At 44.4% G+C, this 26,866-nt stretch overlaps 1 protein-coding gene across 1 annotated transcript; it reads right to left on the reverse strand.

Moving 5' to 3' along the window:
- Window positions 1–8,018: 8,018 nt before the first annotated feature.
- On the reverse strand, window positions 8,019–24,465 carry NTPCR (nucleoside-triphosphatase, cancer-related). The gene is made up of 5 exons (XM_067535900.1): window positions 24,230–24,465; window positions 21,086–21,248; window positions 20,101–20,197; window positions 16,210–16,419; window positions 8,019–10,427 (listed from the first exon to the last, which is right to left on the reverse strand). Exons 1-5 carry the CDS (start codon window positions 24,261–24,263, stop codon window positions 10,359–10,361), a joined length of 573 nt encoding a protein of 190 aa, XP_067392001.1. The 5' UTR covers window positions 24,264–24,465; the 3' UTR covers window positions 8,019–10,358.
- Between the last annotated feature and the right edge of the window lie 2,401 nt (window positions 24,466–26,866).

A 26,866-nucleotide genomic window follows, 5' to 3' on the forward strand; every position in this document is an offset into this window, starting at 1 on the left:
CTTCCAAGTTAGGACGAGCTGCAGACATGTAGCCATGGGCTCAAAGGGAGGCCCCATTAGTCTGGAGAGGACCAGATTAAGATCCCAGGGAGGCACTGGGTCACGGACCTGCGGGTAAAGCCTCTCCACCCCCTTGAGGAACCTGAATGACATGGGGTGGGAGAACAGGGATCGTCCTTCCATTGGCTGGTGGAAGGCCGAGATAGCTGCCAGGTGCACCTTCAGGGAGGCCAATGTTAGACCATGGAGCTTAAGGTGGAGCAGATACTCCAAAATCGCCTGTATGGGCGAACCGCTCGGAGGGATACCCCGGTACTCCGCCCAACAGGTAAAACCTTTCCACTTGGCCCGGTATACCACCTGAGTGGAAGGTTTTCTGCTGCCCAGCAGAACCTGCTGGACCTGTATGGAGCAGGCTCTCTCTCCCTCCGTCAGCCACGGAGTCTCCATGCCGTCAGGTGGAGGGCATCCAGGTCCGGGTGGAGCAGGCGACCCTGGTCCTATGAGAGCAGGTCGAAGCGCCTCGGGAGCGGGAGCGGCAGATCGATGGACAGGTCGAGCAGCATGCTGTATCAGTGACCACCCTGTTCAAGGGGTGTCTGCTCGGTGTATACGCCAAGGCTAACCATGCCTGGAGCAGCCTGAGTTTGAGGCGAGCCAGCCTCACCACATATGTGCAGGCCGCCATGTGCCCTAACAGCTGTAGGCAGTGCCTGGCTGTTGTCCTGGGGCATCGGTGCAGCTGGGTAATAATCATGGCCATAGCCTCGAACCGGGGTTGTGGGAGGAAGGCTCTGGCCTGGAAAGCATCCAGGGTGGCCCCAATAAACTCTTATGCATTGCACCGGGGTGAGAGTTGACTTCTGCCCTAGTATGTTGCATGTGGCACAGGTGAGAGACACACTGTACTGAAAGTGGTACCTAGACCTGCCACTGATCAGCCAGTTTTCCAGGTAGGGGAAAATTTGCACCCCTCTGCGCCTCAAGCAGGCAACCACTACCACCATTCACTTGGTGAATCCCTGGGGGCAGACAAGAGACCAAAAGGCAGGGCCGTAAACTGGTAGTGGGACCCAGCTATCATAAACCGGAGAAAGCGCCTGTGCTGGGAAGGATGGAAACTTGGAAATATGCATTCTTCAAATCGAGGGCGGCATACCAATCTCCTGGATCCAGAGCGGGGATAATGGAGTCTAGGAAAACCATATGGAACCTGAGACGCTTGATAAACTTGTTTAGTCGGCATAGGTCTAATATGGGTCTCAGGCCCCCTTTTGCTTTGGGGACGAGGAAGTATCTGGAATAAAATCCTCTCCCTATCTCGTGTGGGGGGGACTGCTTCCACCACCCCCAGATCGAGGAGGGTGTTCATCTCCTGTAAGAGGAGTTGCTCGTGAGAGGGGTTCCTGAAGAGGGACCGGGGGGGGGGGGGGGGTGTTTGGAGAGAAGGCTGTAAATTGGACGGCGTATCCTCAGAGAACTACTCCGAGGACCCACCGGTCTGAAGTTATGTGTTCCCATTCAGCGTAGAATGGTTTTAGCTTGTCTAAGAAGGTACGGGACGGATCCGGGAGAGAGGTATGAGTGCCACCTTCAGACGCACCATCAAAACTGCTTTCTGTTACTCGGCCCCTTGGGGGGCCCTTGCTGGGAGGTTGCGGACAAGCTAGATCGATTGCGTCGCCCGAACCCCCTATTCCTTTCTCTACCCCTGCCGGGCTGAAAGGGTCTAAGCGATGGCCTAGGCTGTTGTTGCGGCTGACACTGTGGCTGCGGCCGAGACTGATGCCTCAGGGCCTGGGGAGTGTAAAGGCCCAAGGAACGCAGCGTGGCTCGCGAATCCTTAAGGGTGTGCAGCTTCTCGTCAGTCTTGTCTGAGAACAGGCCTGACCCATTAAAGGGGAGGTCCTATATAGATTGCTGCACCTCTTGTGACAGCCCTGAGGACTGCAGCCACAAACACCGACTCATAGCAATTTCAGAGGCCATGGCCCTGCTTGCGGTGTCTGCGGCGTCACTGGCGGTTTGTAGCGCCACCCTTGCCACTGTGATACCCTCCTCAAGGACCGTGGCAAAGTCTGCTGCCTGGTCCTGGGGCAACCTCTCCGCAAGTCCCAGAGGTTGAAGTGACAGCGCCCTAGAAGGGCCTGGTGGTTCGCTATACTAAACTGCAGGGCCCCAGTGGAGTACACCTTCCTCCCAAACAAATCCAGTTTTTTGTTATTTTTGTTTTTGAGAGTGGTACCTTGGTACCCCTGCCTGTCCCTCTGATTGGCCGCGTCCACCACCAGGGTTCCCGGGGCCGGGTGGGTAAAAAGAAACTCAAACCCCTCCGCAGGGACATAGTACTTCTTTTTGGTGCCCTTAGATGTGTGGACGACCGAGGCAGGGGTTTGCCACAGGACCTTGGCAAGCTTGAGGATCCTATCCTGCACGGGTAGGGCCACCCTTGATGGTCCCTCTGACCCTAGTACACCAAAGAGGGGATCCTCCTCCTCCGAAAGCTCCCTGACCTTCAGGATGAGGTTGGTGGCCACCCGCTTCAGGAGCTCCTGGTGCGCCCTAAAGTCTGTCAGCGGCGCCCTGTGGTCCCGAGAAGCCGCCTCATCTGGGGAGGAGGAAGAGGATTGAGGATGCTCATCGTCTTGATGGGGCCCCGTGGAGGGACCCTCCTCTGGGTCTGATTCCTCCTCCGAGGAATGGCCCTTGCGCGCCTTGTGTGGCGCAGGGGGCATCGACTGTGCTGTTGAAGATGGGACTGACATTGTACCTTGTCCCATCTGAGCCCCCCTATAGACCCCAATACGACTTTGCCAGGACCCCTGAGGCCAACCTGGTGCTGGCACCGGCACCGGCTGCTGTGCCTCTTGGTGGCGTCGGGTGCCCTTGCCCTTCCGGGACCCTGAGCCACTGGATCGGTGCCGATGAGCCTCTTTCCAGCTCTTACTGCTCCTAGCTGGGGACCGGCCCCTAGACGATGCCGAAGAGGTGGATGAACGCCGGTGCCGCCGCAAGCGGTGCCGCCAGGAGGACGCACACTCCGACGAGCTGGACGACGACATCCGACGCCTCAGCACCGACGACTTGCGGTGCCACTTGCCCTTGGGGAACCGGGAATGGTGCTGTCTGTGGCTTCTCGGGGCCGAGCCCAACTCCGAAGACCGGGATCTGTGACACACTGAAGTGGCAGGGTCTTTCGGTTCCAGGCTCTGTGCCGGAGATTGGGTCCGGTGCCGTGCTGGCGAAGGGCTCGGTGCCGGGGTCCAGGAGCAGGAGCTGTCTCTGCCGTGTGAGGCGGTCTTAGAACGGCGCTGCCTTGAGCGCGTTGCCTCCGGTGCCGGGGCCTGACCTTGGTGCCGCGGGGAGGATAAGCTCAACGAGTCCGACTCGGAGCTGTGAGGGGAGCTTCCGCGCTGTACCCTCGATGACCATCCGGCGGGAGACTTTTCCCCTGGCGGGGGTCTTGACCAGCCTCTGGGGAGACCCAGTGCGGGTTTACCCCGGGACACCAGCCCTCTCTCCCTCGGCTGAGGGGGGGGGCGGAGATGTGGGCATGGACATCAAGGCCCGTGCTGCCTGGCACGCATCTGGCATCGACGGCACCTGCAGGGGTGCTCCCCCACCCCCAGGAGTCAGGGGAGGCTCCCTGCACGGAGGTGCAGGCTCCAGAGCAGGTGCTACGGGCCGTGGCTGGTGCACCTCCATACTTGACCCCACCCACACAGGTGGTGTGGGGGAGTGTGAGCGCTCCATGCGCTGACGCCTTTTCTTCTTCGGCACCAGGGATGGTCTGCGTCGAGTCGACTCTGGTGCCGGCGGAGCGCTCTGCACCGAGGAGACGCTCAGTGCCAAGGTGGAACGCGGCAATTCAGAAGCCGGTCAGCACGCCGCTTCCATCAAGATAGCCTTCAGCCTAATGTCCCTCTGAGTCCTAGGCTTGAAGGCTTTGCAGATTTTACACTTTTCCCTACGATGCTGCTCTCCCAGGCACTTGAGGCAGCGATCGTGAGGGTCACTGACTGGAAAAGCCTTGCCGCAAGCGGCGCAAGGCTTAAAGCCAGGTGAGCCGGGCATGGCCCTGCCACCCTAAGCCCCTAAGGGCTTCTATTCTATCGCTAACTAATCTAGTAACACTACTTAACACCTAACTACTAAACAAGAATAACAAAGTTCTACAAGGGGAAGCTACTTGTGAGGAGCAAGAGACGTTCCAGCAACCGTCACGAGCAGAAAGAAAGAACTGAGGGGGCCATAGGGTCGGCGGTGCTTCATATACCGCGGCATGAGTACGGTTCTCCAGGGGGCGCCTGAGCCGACTCTACAGGGTCAGCTAAGGGGAAAAAAGTTCCAGGAATCTGTGCACGGTGGCGTGCACTCACCCATATTGGAATGGACATGAGCAATCACTCGAAGTAGAATAAACGTTACCAACAGCAACAATTACAAAAAACAAGCATTACAGGCTTTCTCTAAGACAACAAGCCATAGATTTTTTGTTGATCATGTCAGATATGTTGTCAATAAGCATACTGATATCTTCAGTGTATTTAAGGTCACAGGTAGTACCCACACCATAATCAAAAGCTGATATGTTGGGGATCATGGAATTGGGGCCCATGTAGATGCTTTTATTGACTAAGAATGACTTTGGGTAATTGTCTTGGGTTTTTTTGTTAAAACCCTGTGCCAATGCTGGAGCTAAAGGATCTACTACAAATAGATTATATATAATATCCATCCATCATTATATATGGACTAAGCTGTTAAGGTTGAGCGATTTGTATGTGTTACATGTTTAGTGTGTGCAGTGACAGTGGTGCTTGGAGGATGGCTCTGACCAACACCTTTAAATATATATTTCATGACCCCAGCACATCAATATTTTGGAGATATAGGTGACATGCTGAAATTTTCCAAAACAGCAGTGGCAAGAAGCCACTTACTCAACATGCGCTATAGCAAGGCGTCTGGCTTACTGTTCATTCACCTAATTCCAAAATGGGGTTGATATACTGGAACATAGCACTGCTATGACCCATGCAATGCTCCAGTGGGTAGCCAATCTGCCGCCAGATGGATCCTTTATTCCTGCTTCATTGGGTGACTGCACTAACCTTGAAGGAAGACAAGCTCCCACTTTCCACGCACAATCAGTGTGTGTGTGTGTGTGTGCACTACTTTTATGGAAACACCATCAGTGACGAGGGAATGAAGGCACCTCCCCATTCACTGACCCTCCTGGACAGCTTTAGCCCTGAATACTGTAGTTACATGCAAAAATAAAAACATTCAGTGTGTTGTATGGAGCCTGGATAGGTGACGTTTTACTGGTGATCAAAGTGGGAGGAAAACAGTGGGGGAATCTCTACACTGTATCAGGACTGAGCGAGGAAGCAGAGCAGTGGGGTATATGGTAAAATAAGTATGAACATTGCAGAACCTGTCCCATTTTAGCCCTCAGATTAATTGTTGTTTTTCCCTCTCTCGCTTTGTTTCCTTAAATCTATTTTATTCTTTCACTAATATGTTCTTGCTTTTGCCATGCAGTAAAGATCAGGCGGCTCATCTCATTTACACTGGTGAAAATAAGGTCAGAATCTGCCCAAAGGATCTAATCAACGACTACAGCTACAGCAACCTAAGTGAAACCAGCCAGGGGCTGCTAAATGAGTTATGTTTCACCCTAGCATCTGGTCACCAGTTGGAACACCCCAAGCTTTGCTTATAGAAGTTGTCTGATTCTGCAGTCAGTAGGAAACAGAAGGACTTAATATACTTACATCCAAGAGTTGGACAAATTTTGTAGTCTTCTTAAGATCAGTGTGATTTCCCTTCTCCATTTCAGGTAGAGTGACCAGATGTCCCGATATTCAGGGCTTTGTCTTATATAGGCGCCTATTACTCCCTACCCTCTGTCCCAGTTTTTCACACTTGCTATCTGGTCACCCTAATCTCAGGACTATTCAGTGTTCCTTGTAGTCATCAAGTTCTTGGGAGTCTTCAGGGTTTAATTCACAGCTCATCTGCTTAGGTTCTGAGGATAGGGGAAGGGGGAAAATGGCTTCTTTGCATCGAACTGCACTTCTTTGGGTAAACAGGCTGTGCAATTCAGGCTCAGCATTAGATGTACTCAAGAAACTCATGTTAGGAGGGTTGAATAAATACTAACATTTGCCAGCATGTAATAACCCCTCCTTGTCAATACATTCATTATTCTTCTTAACTACCAAATTAGTGCCATTTTTATCCTGCTCCACGGAAGGGGGATTGGTAATTAATTACAGCACATTCCTGTGACTTGTACTTAATTCTGTAAGACTGATACGTCTTAGCCCTATTATTAACTCTGTAGCAGGTACAGTGTTAAAGACTTACCCTTCTCTCTGACTTTTCAAATGTTGTGAGTAAAAATATTGGCTGACACATGCTAAATAATGCAGCCTCTGTTTACGTCAGGCAGTCTGCACAGTTTTATGCTGGAATTGTTATAAACTTCCTTGCCAACAATGTCCTTGATTCTTGAGCTTAAACAGAATAGGAGGCACTAATTATTCTCTCCCTTTTACACCAATTAAAATATGCAGGTGCAGTAAGATCATCAGGAATCTTGCTGCTGCATCAGAGTTTCTTGTCTCACAATATTTGCTAAGTAAGTGAGCTGATGAGAGGAATTGTCAATGCTCCAGTTGTCACTGTGCTCTGAAGGCTTTCCAAACATGCTGCACGTGTGAGACCAGATAATACATTTTTACCTTTAAAGTGAACACAGGGTATCATAAAAGCAGAACTTAACTTGGAACTATTAGTTTCCCACTCCCTTACTGCACATTCGAAACAGGTAAGATGCGGTAGCTTGGGATTGTCTTCAAATTAAAGGCCGGAAGCAACCATTAAAATCATGAAGTCTGACCTGCATAATACAAGCCAGAGAATTTCATTCAGTAATTCCTACATCAAGCTGTACTAGAGCATGTTTTTCTACAAAGAGACCCCAATCTTGATTTAAAGGGTAAAATCCTGGATCTAGTGAACTCAACTGAAAAACTCCTATTGACATTAAAGGGGCCAGGATTTCACCCAAAGACAAATGACAGAGATTCCACCAGTTCCCTGGGTAAGTTATTCCAATTTAAAATGTAAATCCAAGAATTGTGCTTTTTTTCTAACTTGAATTAATGGCTTTAAAGTGATTTCAGTAGGTGGAGGAAACACCCACCATAGTTGGAGATAGTGGGACGTGTGGATTCATGAAGGGGATATCCTCTCTCGGAACAAACCACTCAGATTTGGGGATGTGGTAAGCATAACAACATAAGTTTTGCATGATAACATTCATGCGTGTGGCTAGTATCAACCACTGAGAGGTATATATAACTAAAGAAATCTTGTTGGCTAAACAGGGACTTTGAAAACAAACTCTAGGCACCAACCCTTCTGGATTTTTCCCAGGACAGTTGGTATAAAACTGCTATCAAAGCAGAACAGTGTTCTTTCCCAATTCACTTTGAGAAGGAAATTCCCATTATTATCCTCAACCTAAAGTTAGTTATGTGTAAATACCAGAAACCACAGGGAATAGGTGTAGATGTCCAGTTACACCCACATTATAAAGGTATATTTTGGGCTGGACCACTGCAGTGTGTGCACACAAGATTGCAGGTGCAAACACCTGCTAGCTAAGACAAGTTTGTGTGCATCCAGTTTGGAACACACACAAGTATGGCTGAAAATATGACCCTATATATCACTGACTAGCCCAGAGGGATTATGTAGAGAGGTGTGTAAATCTAAGAATGCAGCAAAATGAAGAGTTCTTCTATTGCAAGACGTGTCTGAATTCTAACAGGGCTTGACACATGGCTTAGCTAACATTTATCATGGAAAAATTAATGGTAGTATAAAGTGTACGAAGTAGTCTAAAGGAGCAGGGCTCCACCATACTAGATACTCTACAAATGCAGTGGAAAGTGTCACAACTCTACAAAACTAAGTAAAAAAATAAAATAGCAAGAAAGCTCTAACAATGCTAGAAGACAATTATATTAACACCAATTGCACAACTGGGATATTACAGCAGTGTGAAAACAAACAGGCTCCTGAAAGGGAGATTGAGTAATGGTAGCGAGCTTCAGTAAAAGTCAGATTTGGCTCCTTATTTCCTTTTACATCGAAAACGCTATTTAATCAAATAAAGGATTCTTCAGCTGAGAGAGGTGATGGGGAAAGCAGCTGGTAAATTTGGCAACCATTCTGTCCACTCTCTTTAGAGAAGGAAGAATCACACCTTTTATCAAATAAATGTCATTTCGGGGTTCTGGACTGGGCTGGAGCCCAAGCTCTGGGACCCTCCCATCATGCACGGTCCTAGCGCTTGGGTGCCAGCCCAAGCCCAAACATCTACACTGCAATTAAACAGTCCCACAACCCAAGCCCCATGAGCCCAAGTCAGCTGGCATGGGCCAGTTGCGGGTTTTTAACTGCAGTGTAGACATACCTATTGATTCCCTAGATCCAAGCGCTTGAGGACAAGGGCTTTGGTATTCACTGTGGAGAAACTTACTCCCACTCCTGCTCTGCCAGAGCCAGCACTTGTTGAACTTCAGGGTAAGGTGAAGTTTGGTCTTGGCTAAGGTTGGGCTACCCAACAGCAGTATTTCAAGTGTCAGATTGGAGTTGCCCACTGTTCCTAGCTAATGTAGACATCTGATGTTTAATTATGGGATCAACTAGGTCTTTAAGGCACAGCCCAGTGTTGGGGTAGTATAGAGCTGCACAGGCCCATAGGGAGCTCTGGGAGGAAGTCTCCCCCTAGTACACAGTGGGGGTGGAGGGGTACACTTGCTTGTAAATCCAGCCAGGCAATCTGAGTACTACGTGGGCCAGGCAAAGAACGGGGCCTTAGCCTCACCCCTTTTGGGGTGATGTGCACCTCCAGTGGCCCACGGCAGGACTCACTTCTAACAGGCCCTTGCACAGGGTAGGGGGAAGAGGAAGGAACCTCCTTGAATACTCCCCACAGTCTCCCCGACACCTGCAAAAGGGCTGTCACAATCTGGCTCTATACATACACATAGTTATGCTCCAATAGCAGAAGATCTATGAGCTGGTGTCCAAGTAAATGACCAACTACTCGCAAGTTTCCATATGCCTTTCACCAAAAGTGTTTATTTTAGCATTTGTTACAGTCTACTCAAGAAAGGAAGGAATTCAGTCCTTTCCATTCCTAAATCTTTGAAGTAGAAAACTCTTTAAGCTGTATGAGGACAAAAGTGCACCTGGCTGGAAATTTAGTTTGTGACATGCAAGACTGATTAAGTGGTGAACGCTTTTTTCCTGAACACATTTACAACCTCCTGGGGATATAGGTTGTCTAATACCCTCATTTCTTGTTTCATCATTAACCAAAAACCATGCATAGGATTGCAAAAGGAAACAAACAGAAATCATTAAGCATCAATAAGCCATAATGGATTGTTAAACTTGGATAGTCAAATGCAGCATTAAGTCTAAATTGGTATTTTAAACATTTATGAAAAACATCTGTCAAGATTTTATTAAGAAAGCTATGGTACTGAAGACTTTTGTTTTGGCTATAAGAAACTGTGAAAATAAACACAGAACAGGCAGCATTCCTATCAGGCTCTGTCTGAGCAATTTAAAGTACATCTTTTCTCTAAAATACAACTCAGTGTATTTGTCTTATGATTCCAGATCTCATTTGCTCAGTTTACTTATCCTGGGATCTGAGAATCAAGCTATTCTGTTTTGTTCATCATCGCTAATAATGTTGACCCAGCTGAGGCAGAGTGCAGAGGTAGTTGAGGCGCACTCTTGTAGTGGCCCTGGATCACTGGTAGTGGTGGTGATAATGCACAAAGCAGATAGAATGTAGTCTGCACAAGATTTTGCTTTGTTATACAGATGTCAGTCTCCAGTTCTGCAATGTGTAGTGTGCAGGAGGACTGTGGGCCCTGTGCAGAGTCCTACTGATTTTAATACATTGTTGTAAACACAGCTGACTACCCCTCACCATCATGTTGCAGGATCAGGACCTAAATCAGTAGTTCCCATGAATGTAATAGTTAATTGGATTTGCACTACTGTAATTGGCATCAGAATCATCTGCTTGACTTTCAGATCCCAGGACATGTCCTTTTTTAACCTTGTGAACTCAGTAAAATTATAGACTGACAGACAAACACAAAAGCCTACTATCCCATTTTCACATGTTAGAGTGCTATAGACTCAGTCCTGCTCATACTGAAGACACGATAAAGTTCCTTCTGGCTTGAATAGAATGGGGGGCCTCCCCAACATATTTCTAGATGAGCATACGGTTACAAATGAGGAAATGGTCTTCATTTCCTGCAGTTCTGCACAGTTGTCACAATATCTTGTAAAATGTTCTCTCTATTTTCTTTAGTAACCTAGAAGGGGAGGTGGGGGAAATAAAAATTTTAACGTATTAGGATTTGGCGTACCCTTTGAATAACCACCTCACTATCACCTGAATTATTTTTTTCAATCAAGTCCAGCATGTATATCCATATTAGGAGAGGAATAACTCTATGAAACATATATTTCCTCTTGCTTCCTACAGCAAACAGACTACTCCCATAAGCTATACTTAGAAACCTACATAAACTGCTGGAGTAATTCTTTAAAGTATTGAAAATACAAGTGATATTTTGCATTATTATTCACTGGGGAATGACAGACAAATCATTCAAACAGCCATGACATACTTTCTCCATTACTGGAAATCCTTTTCAAGATACCTTACACCATTCACATATGGTATACTAATGATTTTTGTGCTTTCATTATTTGATAGGATTACATTTAAAAAAGGGGGCCTTATTCATGTCAACCACCTCTGCAGTGAAGAATTAAAACAAGCTACTGAATATTGTATAACACAGTTTTGATGCTAAGATACTTATGCTTATCAAAATATTTGGGAGAAAATTTTTTGAAAAAAACAATTAAAAAACTAGTCATTAAGTTTAGGTGATGTTGGGACCAACATCAGCTATTAGAGAGACAAGGTGGGTGAGGTAATCTCTTTTATTGGACCGCCTTCTGTTGGTGAAAGACAAGTCAGAACTTGAAGAGCTCTGTGTAAATTCAAAAGCTTGTGTCTTTCACCAACAGAAGGTGGTCCAATACAAGATAATTACCTCATTCACCTTGTCTCAACTTTTAGAGGCCTTTTGCAAGTGCAAACACCACTGCACAAAGCAGATCAATTCTTATGCCTGTACAACTGTTGGGTTTTGTGAGTGCAATGTCCAAAACTTGTGCATGTGCAAGTATTTGCACTTCAAATGTGCATAAACAATACTTGTCAATGGGAGTTTTAGTGTAGGTACTTTAGTGGGGCTAGAATTTCACCCCTTGTACATAACTGCAATAAATGGATCAGACCAATGGTCTATCTAGTCCAGTATCTGATCTCTGATAGTGGCCAGCACCAAATGCTTAGGAGGCAAGTGTAAGAAACCTCAACGTAGGCAGATGGAAGACCATCTGCCACCAATGAAGGTCTCATTGTAAACTAAGTGAGAACTGGCTTAACCCCTGAACCATGAGGGCTCTATATCCCTTTCAATACAATAGTTAATGGTGAAATAAAGAGTAATAAAGAGATATTCTTTTTATACATATAAACATCTCACTCTGCTACTATATACATTAAATGAAGCCATATGTAATTGCTGAAGTCAACTGTAAATCCTGGCATTGGCCACTGTCGAAAGACAGGATACTGGCTAGATGCACCATTGGTCTGACCCAGTATAGCCATTCTTATACTGGCAACAGACACTGTGAACCAGAAGAGAGAGTTAGCAATGAGACACAGTTCTTTCCATCTATGCCATTTTATTTCCAGGGAACAGATTACAATAATGGGCCACTGAAAAAGTGACACGGAAAACAGGAGGGAGAGAGAAGTCTTTAAAATGTTACTTTTGTTGACCAACATTCTGAGAGCACTGTAACAAACACATACAGAGCGAGGCACTCAAAACGCAATCACTCTTACAAGATATTTATCGTGGAACACATGGTGCAGTGAACAACACAGGTAAGTCATGCTCTGATCCCACAGTACATGTCTTGACTTCACCAAATATCTTGACTTTCAGGTGACCCTCTGAACATTTAAAATAGCAATATCCATATTTTCAAGGCATGTAAAATACTTGTGTAGCTAAAGTTTTTGTGTACATACATGCAGCAAGAAATTATCTAAACCTGAAAATATTGACAAACATATATAATAGATTGGAAAATCTTCACAACTGTTTTGCAATACTTTTATACTTATGTTTTTCTCTTATTAGCCCCTGGAGATGGTCAAGTCCTAAGTTGTGGGTTGACTTCCAGACAACAACATGGAAGAATAAAAAACTCTTATGCTTACACTATATATTAGAAATGTCAGTGTTTATATTTGTATCCAGAGAGCTGAAAGTGTTTGTGGATATCACTGTTGTTACAAAGAATTTGGGTAAGACAGAGAAATCACCAAGATTCCATGGATGCAACACTATGAAGTAAATTATCCCAATGAAAAGACAGGTATGCTTGGGGAAAGATCTACTTGCAAAAATCTCTATTTGGAACCCGTTCCTCTTCTGAGCACAAGAAGAAAAAGGGGAAACAGAAGTGGACTAAAAAAAAAAAAATCCATATTCCTCAATACTTTTATCAAAATAAACTGACACAGATGGATCAGGAACATGTTGGGCATTTGACTTTAACGATTTTGTGTCTGGTACCTCTGATTTAACTAGGCTCAATACAAATAGGATTTGACATGTAGTTACCAGATGCCACAGAAACCAAATGCAAGATAACTAAAGATGATAGCTGAAGACAGAGGAAAGGAAGTGTTTTGTTACCTTAAAATTTCTCCACGAAAATGTTGCGACAGAAGGGACAAGGTGAAAATTAGAAAGGGAGAAATGTTGCTTTCAGTAAACGGTAGAAGTGTGGGGCTTAGAAAAAGGTCAGTTTTCAGAGGGATGATTTTATAAATTAGAAATACAGCTCTGATGGATGCATTTCATTATACTGGTAAAAAAAAATATACCTCTAATAAACTGAATTTATGAAGAATGATGATGGATGGACGGTTTATAAAGTCGATGTATTAACAGTCCATAAACACTTTTACTCCATGTCATACTAAAGTTGACTGAATATCAGGGTCAGAACATGCATTGTTTATAGCAAAAGATGTTAACTTCTGTAGACTCTGATTCCGAACCTCCTGTGATGCAGAGGGCCTTGCACCATGGTTTAATTGCCCTGACGTATGGTGCGGCTATATTTCCCCCCCACACACACACTGAAACCAACTATGGATGACGGTCCTTTTCTTAACACAAAATAAAAAAAACAAACCACCACCACCCACCCTAGAAACCCAAAACTTCACTACTGTTTTTTCACAGACGCAAAACGAAAAGAAAAAGGCAGGGTTTAAGGAGAAAATGGATGCAAGCCAGATTCTGAGTATAACCTGGGCCTTAAAACTATTTATGATACTATGCCTATAAAGGAAAAGTTCTAGGGAAATGGGCAATGCGGTTGGACCATCCTGCAGTATCACTGGGAAGACTTAATTCCCTCAGAGAGATGGAACTATGCAACAATACAGTGTCAGCTCTTGGAGGTGGAAGGCGGGGGGGAGAGGGCGGGCAGGGACACAGTCTTTGTTCTGGGCTTGTACAGCATCTAGCACAATGGGGCCCTGATCCATGACTCAGGCTCCTAGATGCTACAGTACAAGTAGTACTTACTGCCACCACCACTAAAAAAAAATGCCTCGTTATACAGGAGTTTTCATACTTAATGCACCCCAAAGTGCTGTAGGAGGTAATAAGTTAAATACTAAGAGCTAGATGCTCAACTGCAGTTAGTAGCACTGCATCCCTTTACACCAGCTGAGGATCTGGTCACAAGAGGGCAGTGATGGTGCAAAAGAACAGCAACATTCGTGCGCTCAGCTTTGGACATCAGAACTCCGATTAAGAGATTAAGCAAAGGATATGGGATAACTATGCTAAATTCCACACACACGGCCTAATTCCACAAGAAGTCAACAAGGTGGACAAAACTGGTTTGGAGATGCCTGTCTACCTGTACAGTCTACCTGGTTGATGCTACTTGGCTGAGCAAGAGCTGCTGGGGCATTCTAAGTCCTTCTATATGTTATGGCCATTCAAGAATGGAGATGGTAATGTATTGCTTACTGTAGCCAGCAGAACAGCTGCCACACTGCAGACAGCTTCTGTTCCTGCTTCATGCACAAATTGGAACCAACAGGGAACGAAGAGGTAGGTATACTCATATTAACATGCAAGGCAGACATCCTGCTAGATGATGGTTCAGTACATTAGGCCCCTGTAACTTGGGAACCATCACAGTCTGTTACATTTCTTATCCCCTGTGCTTTAGCTAATGGATTAAGTAAGGAGTTTTCCACAATCAAAATGGGAACAGCTGTACATCATGGTCCTAGCAGTGCAAACAGACTGCTGACTTTCTCGGAGAACATGATAAAGTAGTCCTAATCCCAATAAAGGCAACAGCAAAATCCCAATTGACTTCAGTAGTGAAAGGAGATGGCCTGGTGTCTAGAAGTCTGCTGAGGCATAGGAGGAGATGGCATGAGTGATGTAGTAATGTTCAGTGAGGAATATGGTCTGCTACCAAGAAGAAATGTGGCTCTCCCAGGTTTTAAAGTGAGCAGATATTAAAGCACACACAGTTTGGCTGATGACTAGCAGGTGAAGGTGGTGATGGATTACTTGCAGTTGATGCTGCAGATGCAGGGCACAATTTATCAAGTGTGTCATATCGCCAATGTGGGAGGGGGGGAGCACCATCCAATCTCATTAGTATAATTTCACACAACGACATAACATTTGACAATATAAGTGAATATTTAGGGGAGCTGATGGCACAGTAAGGCAGACATTTTTCACTGTGTGCTTCAAACAGCACACACTAAATAAGATCATTCAGCATATAAAGCAGCATCAAAATAATAACTTCTTGTACTTATTCATTGTCTTAATTATGAAGTACACAAAATATTGTAAGCTCTCATCATAATTTGCATCACCCTAATCGTGAACTGCAACACACTGGTATCACTCTGAATGGTGTATTGCACTAAAACATTCTCTTGGTGCATCTTAGTTTTCTGACTAGACACAATTATTGCATTTTTGTAGTTCATAAGAGTCCATTGTTCTGTTCTGGAAATATGGCCTAATCGTGTGTGCTACTTTCAGTAAACAAAATTAAACTGAAGGGACCAATTTTTTTGGCTTATTTTGTTAAGCATCTAGCGCATTTCTGGATACTTAAACCTGTTAAACTGGTATTTTTATAAGGAGACTATACAACTGTTAGGATAAGGATTTGAGAATTTGTCTACACTTGATTTGCAGAGCATTAAAGAGCAGTTCTATAAGCAGACACTTGCTGGTGGATTCTCTGTACCTTGAAGTCTTTAAACCTACAGGAGTGGGTGGGTGAGGTTCTGTGGCCTGCATTATGCAGGTGGTCAGACTAGGTGATTATATTGGTCCCTTCTAACATTAAAGTCTACAAGTCTATGAAAACTAAGTGTTGTAACAATAGCGTAATGGGCTCTCGGTTATTGTGTCTCTGGGACTCCAGCATGCTCCATTTACAAGGAGAAAAAAAAAAAAAAAAAAAAAAAAAAATCGATGCCTTCTTTCTCCTCTAATTACCAATCCTGCAAACTCAACTTGAGCTCTGTGTCAAGCTAGGTTCTTTCCTTCTCACACATCATCATTGGTGGCAAAGGTTCTGCAGGCCAATTTTCAATATGAACTATACTTTAAAGAATGAATGAATGTTGATCTGGCACTTTCATGGCATGGTGACAGGAACACTAGAAACAACAATACTAATATTATTTTGACAGACCCATTCAGTATCTAGTTTCTCTGGTGAGAGTCTGCCAGAAAAAAATGCCCACTGTGCTTTTTTGTATGTGATGTGAACATCTGCCCATTAAGAACTCAAATGAGACCACTACATTCATTTCACAGGGATTATCCAACAGGTATCCACGGATAGCAATAGCTGGTCTTTCACACTGAGCCAGAGTCACACTGGTGACCTAGAGGTGAAAGGCTCAAGATATCTGAAATTACTTACATTGAACACCTTAACATCCTTCCGACTTCTTATTTCTTCCACAAGACCCAATGGCTTGCCTTTAGGTATTGGTATAGTTCCAAGTATTGTGGTCCCTGAACCAGTCAGAGTTTGACGAACGGCTTGAATAAAAGACCGGCTGAAGAGTTCCATTTTACCAATCTCATCCATTACATACACCTTTTTCCCTGTGTCACTGCCAAGATCAGCCTATAGGGAAGATACACAAATGGATTAAAAAGCAGGAACAAATCAAGACTGAAATAAGAGCCACTCTTCTCTGTGGGAAAAGTGTCTCCAAGAAGAAACCAGTTCAGGAGAAATTTCTTTGAAATATTGCTGGAGCATAAGAGCAGAAAAGCCTATCACCCCAGTCACTAAAGTTGCCAGCAGCCAGCCAGCCAGCCTGTTACCTAGCAAAGCAACAGGATCCCAGATGGGAAGAAAAGAGGAGTCAACAGTTGTTCCTAGGCTGGGATTTGCATTTTTATGGCAGGAATCACCAGATGGAGTAGTTACACAATCTCACAAGTTATTTTTCTTAGCATGTGAACAGCATAGAATCTTTGCAGATGTAGTATATTGTTGTTCATTTTGTGATGTAGGTTCTTTTGCAGGGGAAACCATTGGAAACAGAAGGACAGTTCGCTCTCCACCTTAATCTCCCTAACTAGAGTCAATTCTTGGTGAAGAGTTGCTTCTTATGAACAGTCATTAGTTTTTGGGCTAAGATTTTAGAAAGAGGAGGGTGTCTGCATGTTGTTTGTGACCACCTCTGGTGTATATAGTATAAATAACTAGTTACAATAAGAAAATACCTCAGACTCCAAGTTACTGATTTCTCCTCCCAAGGAAACTGACATGCAAGGCCTCAACATCTGCTACCACTTGGCAGAGACATGACAGAATTTTTGCATGTAGTTAAATCTGAGGGGCACTAGGTTTTCAAAGCTGCGTTTACACCCACAAAACTATGCATTTGCATGGGTCAACAGATAAATACACGTACAATTAGGGCAGGGGTTCCCAGACTGTAATATGCGTGCCATTGGTAGTACAGGAGCTTGATGTTCCATCCATTCGCTTCACAACAATTTTTTTTTTAAGTGGGCACATAAACGAACAAAGTACAGGAAGCTGACGGGCTACAAATTAGATGAAAGCAAGCTCACCACCCTCATCTGAGGCAATTAACTGAAAAATCAAGTTCTGTTATTTATGTCTGTAAGGAGAAAATCAACCTAAATCAAAACTTCACTGTTTATTCATGAATAAGTGCAGACATCAGCTATGTATGTAACTTAAGGAGAAACCAGTCTACATGTTGTCCCTTGTGAAGACAGAAAATGTTAGCTCCTATGAAAATGGATGCACTACATAACAGATTTCCTAAAACCTTTCAGAGCGGAGTCCCTACTGACGTCTGAGTCCCTGCTGGGTGGGGTAGTTCTATCTAAAACCCTTTCACAGATCAGTGAACTGAAAAGCCAAATACCTGCCACTCGGAAAAGTGCTAAGAAATGGATCTTCCACTTTGTACAGTCCCTTCAGGTGAAGTTTCCAGAGGCCCAAGCAGAACTCACTTTAGCATCCATTCTCTTTCCCAGTGAAATCAGTGGCAGTCAGCCTGTAGAGTCTAAGCTGTCCCACAAATATGTTAAGTAGCACCTATCTGTTTCAAGATGCTCTGTGTTCAAAGCAGGCTAATCCAAACGCCAAACTGACATTCTACACTTTCCAGTAAACTGTAGTGGGCCTTGGGATTCAGAGAGATTAATATTGGATATATTTTGTTATTTCTACAAATTGTCCACTAAAAACGGCTTTGACTATCTGGATATGCTGCTTTCCCCTAGTCCCTACAAAAATATTAATGAGATCCCTGTAGACGTACTGGTAACCATCTAAGATTATTTGTAGTATTATACTTCTACTAGCTAGCCACCCTTCTGCAATACCTACCCTCCCTTTTAATTCTTGTATTTCTACTTTGCTGCAAAGTGAATGCTACTAGATTCCTTTTAGTAAGAGCTGTGTTGAATTTGTATTATTAAATAATTCACTGTTACATCATCATTTATAAGTATATGAAGTGCAGCTCTTGTTCAGTGAGGTCTTTTCCCACCGATTAAGTTTATGATAAGTGAGGGTTCTCTTTTAAAACTAAAACTAAAAAAACCTGTAAATATGGCTCATATCTTTTTCTCTCCTTTATCATCCTGCCCCCTTTACATTCCTTCAAGCCTCTTTGTTGCCAGACGGTTGTATTTTTGTTCCTTCTCCAAAGTGTTAGGCCAAAACCTCACCTTATTTTTTCCCCTACCCCACTCTGTTTCCCTGTCCTCTCTAGGTGCCTTGCAAAATTCTCTTCTCCTATAGCCTAACCTGGTTTTAGCAAAGTAGTTAAATCACCATCAAAGGATTTCTTGAGTAGTGGTCTCAGCAGCTGTTGCACGGTTTACTTGAAGTTGCTGACAAAATATCTGTTATGGTTTAATTTTGAGGTGAGGAGTGGGAGAGCAGCAATTCCAATAAGGAGGTTATCTATTATTCATTACAAGCGCAGTATCTGACATGCTATCACCTACTTATCTCACAGATGATTCAAGCAAATTTCAAATAGCATGTGAAGGGAGGAAAGAGGAGGATGGAGCACAAAGGAACACACGCATTGGAGGCATTAAGCCATTTCATTGTGTTACACTTCAGACACCTGGCTGTGCACATTTTGTCAGCAATAAATTTCATAAGTGACGAAACATTGTTCCCATTACTGTGTGTATGGAGACTGGAAATAGAACTTATAAATCCAGACCCCAGTTTACACTGGTGGCAAAAATTCTTTAAACCTATGTTGACAACACTTGTACCAGGGAATGTGCCTTGAGCAGATGATACCTTTAGAATGGAAATTTAAAAACAACAGAAGTCTCACACTGATCCAGCCCAAGTGCTCTGCAAGCTGCAACAGATTCTCAAGTTACTATCAGCAACTGAAGATGTAACAAGTCTGCAAGTATCTTGAAACAAGGGTAATTAAAAAAGAAAACAGTGATTTAAAAAAAACCAAACAAACAAACACTGCTTCCGCCAGAAACAGTCTCTCCACTTCCATAGGAAAAGGAAAGCTAGAAAAGTGGATCACAGCAAAGGAGAGGACTAGTTCTGGTTCTGCAGTAAGTTCCCCTTCCTGCAATTCCATGGAAACTCCTTCACTGGAGCTCTGCAAGAAGGAGGCATCCAAACATTTAGTGGGTGCAGGAATGAATTGAAACAACAGTTCACCACAGCAAGCTCTGCTGCTGCATCCTCTAATATCCAAGATTGTGGCTTCCTGACACAGCTGATATGGTGCAGTCATAAGGGTGCTTCTATGAGACATGCTGCCAGAGGGATGGGAGGCCAGGAAGAGTGGTTTTGAGGAGGCAAAGGGATCTCCTGAAAGTCACACAGATCACAGGAGATCCGCTCTTCCCCCCTTCAGGTCCTACAGTGAGTACAGGACAGCCAAACCTAAAACAAGAGTCATTATTGCTGCCCAACAACATAACCTATCAGGCCTTCTGATAACACTCTGGCCTGGTCTATGCCGCCGCGCTGGGTCGATGGGAGATACGCATTCTACAGTACATAGCTTGTGTATCTCCCGTCGACTTACTAACTGACTTGCTACGGCGTCCCTACTGGAAACGCCCTCCAGTCGATGCAGCCTTACACTTTTTGCAGGGGTGCATTTACGGCGTCACCTGGGAAGAGCACTTGAGTGCATCTCCACTGCCCACTCAATTGATCCCACGGCATCGATCCAGGAGCACCGACACTGCCACAGCCCCATAGACATACCCTCTGTTTGTCATACTTGATTTACAGAAGCTTTCATAAAATACTCACGTTTCTCAGCACAGGAAGTACCAAGTGCTCAAATGAAACCAGGTCTACTACGTATTGTCCAACACGATATTCATGTCTTGCGGTAGAAGAATCAGAACTGAATTTACAAAACAAAAAAATTCTTGTAAATAACATGAACCATGAACATACTGAAAAATTGCTGGAATAGTTTTAACTGGGCTAATGAGAGCGGTTATCTAATAAGCCAGAATTCCCTTAGAATTCCTCTTCCCCCCAAAAAAACGCCTATATTACACATGCTGCAGATGTCAAAACAGAATATATACAGCTTTTCCTCCTACTATATAGGCACGCTATCGTACGTCACTCACGTCATCTAAATGTGATATTAAACGTGCAGAAAGACAGATAACAGGGTCAAAGAGGCCAAAATTTTGCATGGAGTATTAAATGCTGAGAATATGTCTAGTGACTTTGAACTCCTATGTGTTTTATACCTCCTACACAGGATCTGAAATACTTGCCTAGTTAAAACACCAGTTGTGGGATTTATGGGGCAGTCAGTAGCTTATTGTAGACAGCTTATCTGAACTTATTTTCTTTGATTCCTGCTCATCAATTCTCTCCCTTAAAAAGTAATTGGAGGAAGCAAGTTGTTTTCCTTCCAACTTGAAAAAAGTGTCTGGGATTGTGAAATCAGCTAGCATGTTCTATTGTACTACAGGAACTCAGAGCCCTCTCTGAAGTCAGAGGACCCACTTCATTGCTTCTCTGCACCTATGGAAAGTCTGAGAACCATTCTGAATTGATAGGTTTTTTAGGCTATTTGGCAGCGATACAAATGTGTACCAAAAGTGAAGGGTAACAGTAAATCAGACCCAGAGACCAACAGACAAAGAACTCGATCCTGAAAGCCCTTTGCATGTGGAAATCCCATGGACTTCAAGGGGCATTTGACACATGAAGGGTCTTGCAGGACTGCCCCTAAAGCAGAAACCACCTTAATCTATTAAAACATCAGTACCCAACTCTAGATAAAGTTCCTCGTCTTCCAGACAAAGTGACGACATCAAATCCTATTCTCCTGCCACCTTCTCTGACTTCCTCTGTGTAAAATCCATCAATAGGGACCCCTAAGGATTTTAAAGCTTCAGTGGCTTTCTGGATCAATGTAGTCTTTCCAATCCCTAAAATAAGAAAGTGCCCATTATTAGTGCAAGCGAAGCATAGAGCCTGGTTTTAAACTTGCCAATTCTGAGGCAGCAATCACATTTGGCAGACAGATGACTGGCAACACACATTTTATACCGATTGATGTTTTTCCTAATTCTGATTTCTCCAAATATTAAAAAACTTTTTATCCTGGAGAAGGAAAAAAGAATAAAGAGAGGTCAGGTTTCCTGAGGTTCAGGTTTCAAATTATATTTTGAAGGTTTGTTGGCCTCTGTCATACACAATCTCCCTTTATTCCAGTACCATTTGTTATCTTGTTGTCAAAAAGGTCTGAGTTCATCTTATCTTTAGAGGAAATGGTTAAAAATAACTGTATTCCCTAGGGGGTGGATTTTCACAGATGCTGAGCATCTGCAGCTCCCATTGACCTCATAGGAGCGCGAAGTGCTCATTGCCTCTGAAAATCAGGCACTAGAAGACAAAATGACTTTCACTGAAAGGAATAAACTTCTAAACAAACAGGCGGTAAAATAATCCATTCATCCATCCCCAATTGGATCTAGAAATCCTTCTCACCACATACCCCACCACTGGAGGGCAAATTGTATTTGAAGTGCCTCTTCCTCTAAGTGAATGCTGGCAATTTTCCAGATGTTCTCTCCAATCCCACAATGGAACTGTCCCTCCTGGCCACATCACAAATACACCTCTTGGCAGTCTCTTATTTTAAACTCAAATATACCTCCATCTCACACAAAAACCGGTGTCATTATTTCATCCTTTTGATCATACCAGTAAACTGTGCTGTCGAAGCAGATTTATTTATGGATCAATCCTGCAAAGTGTCAGGCAGCTGACGGAGCAGACCTTTAAACTCCTGGAGGCAGAGATTTTGGGCCACGTTTTTAAAGGTATTTAGGTGCCTAACAACACAGGCAGGCATCTAGTGGGAGCTGAAAAAGTGCCCACATGCCTAATTTCATAAGGGTTGGACACCTAGGCCCAGATCCTCAAAGGCATTGAGGCTCCTGACAGTTGATTTTAATGATTTAATGGAAGTTACGAGTCTCAATACCTCTGAAGATCTGGGCTCTAGGCACATTTGAAAATACAAATGGGTGCCTATCTGCATCTTTAGGCACCTAAATACTTTAAAAAAATCTTGCCCATAGTCTTCTATTGTGTTTTGTACATACTAGCATAATTATTATTTGTATCACAGTAGTGCCTAGGAGCCCTAGCCATGGCCCAGGACCCCCATGTGCTAGGTGCTGTACAAACACAGAACAAAAGGACTGCTCCAAAGAGCTTCCTCGCTGCGTAATAAAGATAGCAGTCATTTTATCCTCAAATACCAGTCTCATCTATTTTACAGCTTGCCCGGTATGGCAGTATCAGCTTCTTCAGCACTCGGAGGCCTTGTCTACATGAGACAAGTTGCACTGGTGTAACTAAATAGATTTTAAATCTGTAATTTAGTCATTTTAATTCAGTAGTTTACCAACACAAACTAAATGGATCCAAACACAATTTAAACCAATGTAAGTACATTTGGGGGGAGAGGGAGAGTGTATTGCTTTACCTGGATCAATTTAAAAATCACACGTAATTAAACCAGCATAAATGAGGTCTAAGCAACCTTAGGCACTCTCCAGACAGAGGGGGCTTGATTCTCTATTATCTTGCACCTTCTGTAGTTATTTATACCTGTGCAAAGTGGGTGTATGTGCTACCACTCTGATCTGGTTTTTATGCCCACTCTATACAGATGTAAATAACTACGGAAGGCACAAAGCAGTGGAGAATCAGGTCATATAATCTCATTTCCTGAATCTGATAGCTAAGCAATAAGAATTGGTGGTTTATTAATTAAACTTGTAACAAAACAGCAATTGTATTTCTGTCCGTTTTACCTCAGCAATAATCAGATTCCCTTGCCATGATAAAGTACTCAGTCCTCTTTAACTCATGATCATTCGGGATTCTAATTACCGACTCAGAATAGAGGAACAATGAAATTGCACCATAACTACATTATTTAGACTGAATATGCTCAGTCATTATAATTAAGTTACGGAAATTACTAATGCTTGTCGTTTAATTAATGTGGGCTTAGTTGTCTAGGAATTTGCCAAGACCCAAATGCAGGACAAGACCTAGGGAAACAGAAAAAGAATAGTGCCTGGAAATTCAAGTCACATGGTATTAATTTGTTTTGGATAAAAGTCTATTTATGGTCTAAATTTAGTGAATTCAACAGTTCTGACCTAAATAACTGATAGCAAGAAAAGTGAGATTTAGAGATGCAAATTGCAGATCACTTATTTGCCATAAGACTAGATTAATTTAAAAACAGGTTTTGTATTCTCCTTAATATGGTGTACTCTCTTGTGAACTCTCTTACAGGTTTTTGCTGGGTGTTTCAATGGAGAATTTGAGAAATCAAGGTAATTACCAAAAATAAGAAACCCCTCACTCATTTACAGTGCCTCAGGTTGAGAACCCAGTAGATACATGGCTGATCTGCACACAACACCCTGTGTAAGTGAGGGATTTAGTTACAGTGGCTGCAACCCACCACTGCAGATGCAGTAAATTGCATTTAGACTGGGGTAACTAATCTGGATATTTACCAGACTAAACTGCCCTAAAGGCTGGTTAAATGCCTCTAGGCAGAGAGTTTGCCAGAGGGTAAGGAGGCGGAGGCCAAAATGTCCAGTTCGGAAGGGGAGGGACAAGCAGGGCCCCAGGCTCCAACGCATTCCCGGACCCCGGGAGGGAGCCGGTGACTCCTGCTGCACCTGAGGAGGAGGAGGCGGGTGATCGCTGCAATAACCAGGGCTGATGAGCTGGGGCCAGCGCGCCGCTGCTGCGGCTCCCCAGCAGCCTGCCCAGCCCCGGCCTCCACCCAGACAGAGCCGCGCCAGCCCCCTGCTCCTGCAGGCGCCCGCCGAATCCCCGCAGTGGCGGGGCGGGGCGGGCCGAGCCGGGTTACCTGGGGGTCCGGTGAGGAAGACGTGCTTGGCCATGACGAAGGGTGACTCGGGCCCAGGGACGCCCCCCGCGCGCTTTAAGGGCGGCACGAGCCTGTGTCACGCGCGCGGGCCCCAGAACTGCAGCTGCTGCTGCTGCGCCTCCTGGGGCGCGCTCGCGCCGCCGCCTCCTTTCCGGGCCCGGCCCGGGCTGGCGTCTCGCGCCCGTCAGGCTCAGCCGCGTTCCGGGCGCGGCCAGGAGCGGCGCGCTCGCAGCCATTGACCGAGGCTTGCTTATTAAGGTGGCACCCAGCCCGGGACCGGGGCCTTGCCAGACAACGCTCATAAGACAACGTGCCCTGCCTCTCGCGGGGCTGCTGGAAATAAGTGTGTGTCAAGCAGCCCCTGGAGGAGTCTTCTCTTCCTTTGGAGGCGGGGTGCAATTTTGGGTCATGGCCTTAGAGCCAGGCCGGGTGTCTTTGGAACCAGCCCCCGTCTGCTAGGCTAGACTAGACTGTAAGGGGCTTGTATGGCCTGGGAACACGCGTGGCGTGTGTTTGCTAACGTCTCGTGATCGTTAGGCTGTTGCCCACTCTTGTGATTTTGCTCGCCAGTCCCAGGCGATGTCCTGTTTTCTTAGCGCCCCAGCTGCAGGAGTCATTGTTACATGAGACTCGCTGCCTTCATCAGACAATGTCAAGTGAGTTTTGAGCCCTTTGGGCCGTTGAGAAAAGCGTGTACACTTGAAATCCTTGATTTCACTGGGTGTTTAGGCCCCTACTGGGATTTTCAAAAGTGTTTTTCTCCATCTTTAGGCATTTAAATACCCTTTAAAAGCTGGTCTTTAGAAACCACCTCTTCTTATCTGAACATCTGCGATCAGAGAAGGCAGTCAAGATGACAATCTCCACTTTTAAATGAGAAGGGGCTCATGATAAGGGTTTTCAGGAAGAGGTCATTGATTTTTGTAATATGCTTACCTGTGGACTAACAGGCTCTGAATTTAGTGGCCTTGAAAGCAGCTGCAAGGTTTTTCCAGAAGAGTGTGGGAAGGACATTGATTTTCTCTCCCATCCAAACCCAGGCAATGTGTTACTGGTGGTGGGTCAGGCTGCTTTTGTTGTGGTTAGCTTGACTGATTGATTTTCTGAATGTGTTTATGGTGACCTCTAGAGCTCTGAGGTGGTGTTTTTCATATACTGAAATATATAAAATATTCCAGCAGGCAAAAAACCAATAAATTAAAGAACAACAAAGCTGTTCTCTTTGAGAAAATTCACTTGCTGTGCTACAAAGATGCAGATAACAAAGTTAAGGTAATAGAGGGTTATACAGAAGATTCTTGGAAGGCTGAGCTAATTGGGTCACAAAAGAAAATTAATTTGGGAAGCTTAACAAAGATTCTGATGGAGGTACACGCACATCCCCAAACACCACGTGTTTGGCCTCATTATTTGTTTGTGCTGAAGAGACAAAGATTTGTAATAGAACAAAGGGATGGGGATGCAAGTCAGGACCAAAGTGTACTGGCAAAACTCTGCGGAAGTCTGCACAGTACATCTTGGCACCATGCCTGGCTGTATCGTGTTATTAGTTCTTCCCTTTCATAAGCACCAAAAATACTTACATAGAAAAAGGCTGACACATCCTCTTTGGTGCTTCCTTTCACTAGAAATGCTCTCTTTCAGTTCACTGCCTCTTTCTATCACACCTTTGTTTTAAACATGTCATCGTTCTCCATGATTTAAGGGTTATTCATCATTTCCACAAAAGCATTGAGTATTCATTTTTAGCTTCAAGAAATGTATAGATCAGCAAGAGAAAAGTACATTGTGGTAGACAGGTTTTTCCATTATTTTAAAAAAATATTTTAGATGTGTACATCATGTATGGCCATCCTTGGATGGTTTTGTACTATTGACAGGATGAAGAACAGTCTCTTTTCTAGTTATTCTGTCTACCTCTTTAAGTGTACGCTGTTTCTTTAGAGGTCACTTAGGAATGGGGTCTGTGTAGAAGGCTGGGTCATCTAAAAACATGATAGATACAACAGGTTATTTCAGTGTAGAGTAATAGTACTACATACTTTTATGGTTCCTTGTTTCGGAGGAACACAAAGTTCTTTCCAGACACTAGTAAAATAAGGGTCAAAACTTATGTGAGGTAAGTAAATTATTATCCCCACTTTACAGATGAGGAAACTGCAGCAGAAAGAGATTAAGTGACTGGCCTGAGGCCTCACAAAGAAGTCAGTAACAGAGAGGAGAACAAAACCTAGTAGTCAGTTGACTGTTCTCTGCTTTCACTACCGGGCCACACATTCAGTATGTTTACACAGCAAAAAAACCCAAACCCTGCTGCAGTGAGCCTCAGAGCCTGGTCAACTGACTCGGGCTTGTGTTATGGGGCCACAAATACCAGTGTAGACGTTCCTGCTTGGCTGGAGCTCGGGCTCTGAGACCCACTCCCTTGTTGGTTTTCAAAGCCTGGGCTCCAGCCCGAGTGGGAATGTCTACACTGCTATTTTTAGCCCCATAGCACAAGCCTGAATCAGTTTACCCAGACTCTGAGACTTGCTGCTATGGTTTTTGTTTGGTGTTTTTTGTTTTGTTGTTTTGGGGTTTTTGTTTTTGTTTTTTTGCAGTGTAAATGTACCCTCT

Source organism: Emydura macquarii, unplaced genomic scaffold (genome assembly GCF_026122565.2).
Source record: "Emydura macquarii macquarii isolate MOO-44397 ecotype Brisbane River unplaced genomic scaffold, CSIRO-AGI_Emac_v2 contig_3517, whole genome shotgun sequence".
Classification (NCBI taxonomy): Eukaryota; Metazoa; Chordata; order Testudines; family Chelidae; genus Emydura; species Emydura macquarii.

What these genes read in the sequence shown, in the direction of transcription:
- NTPCR (XM_067535900.1), bottom strand. Translation starts at nt 24,263, where the DNA reads ATGGCCAAGCACGTCTTCCTCACCGGACCCCCAG. An exon ending in TACTTCCTGTGCTGAGAAAC is followed by an intron (nt 16,420 to 20,100) that starts GTGAGTATTTTA and finishes TCTTCCCTATAG; the next exon opens with GCTGATCTTGGCAGTGACAC. An exon ending in AGGATGTTAAGGTGTTCAAT is followed by an intron (nt 10,428 to 16,209) that starts GTAAGTAATTTC and finishes CTCCCCTTCTAG; the next exon opens with GTTACTAAAGAAAATAGAGA.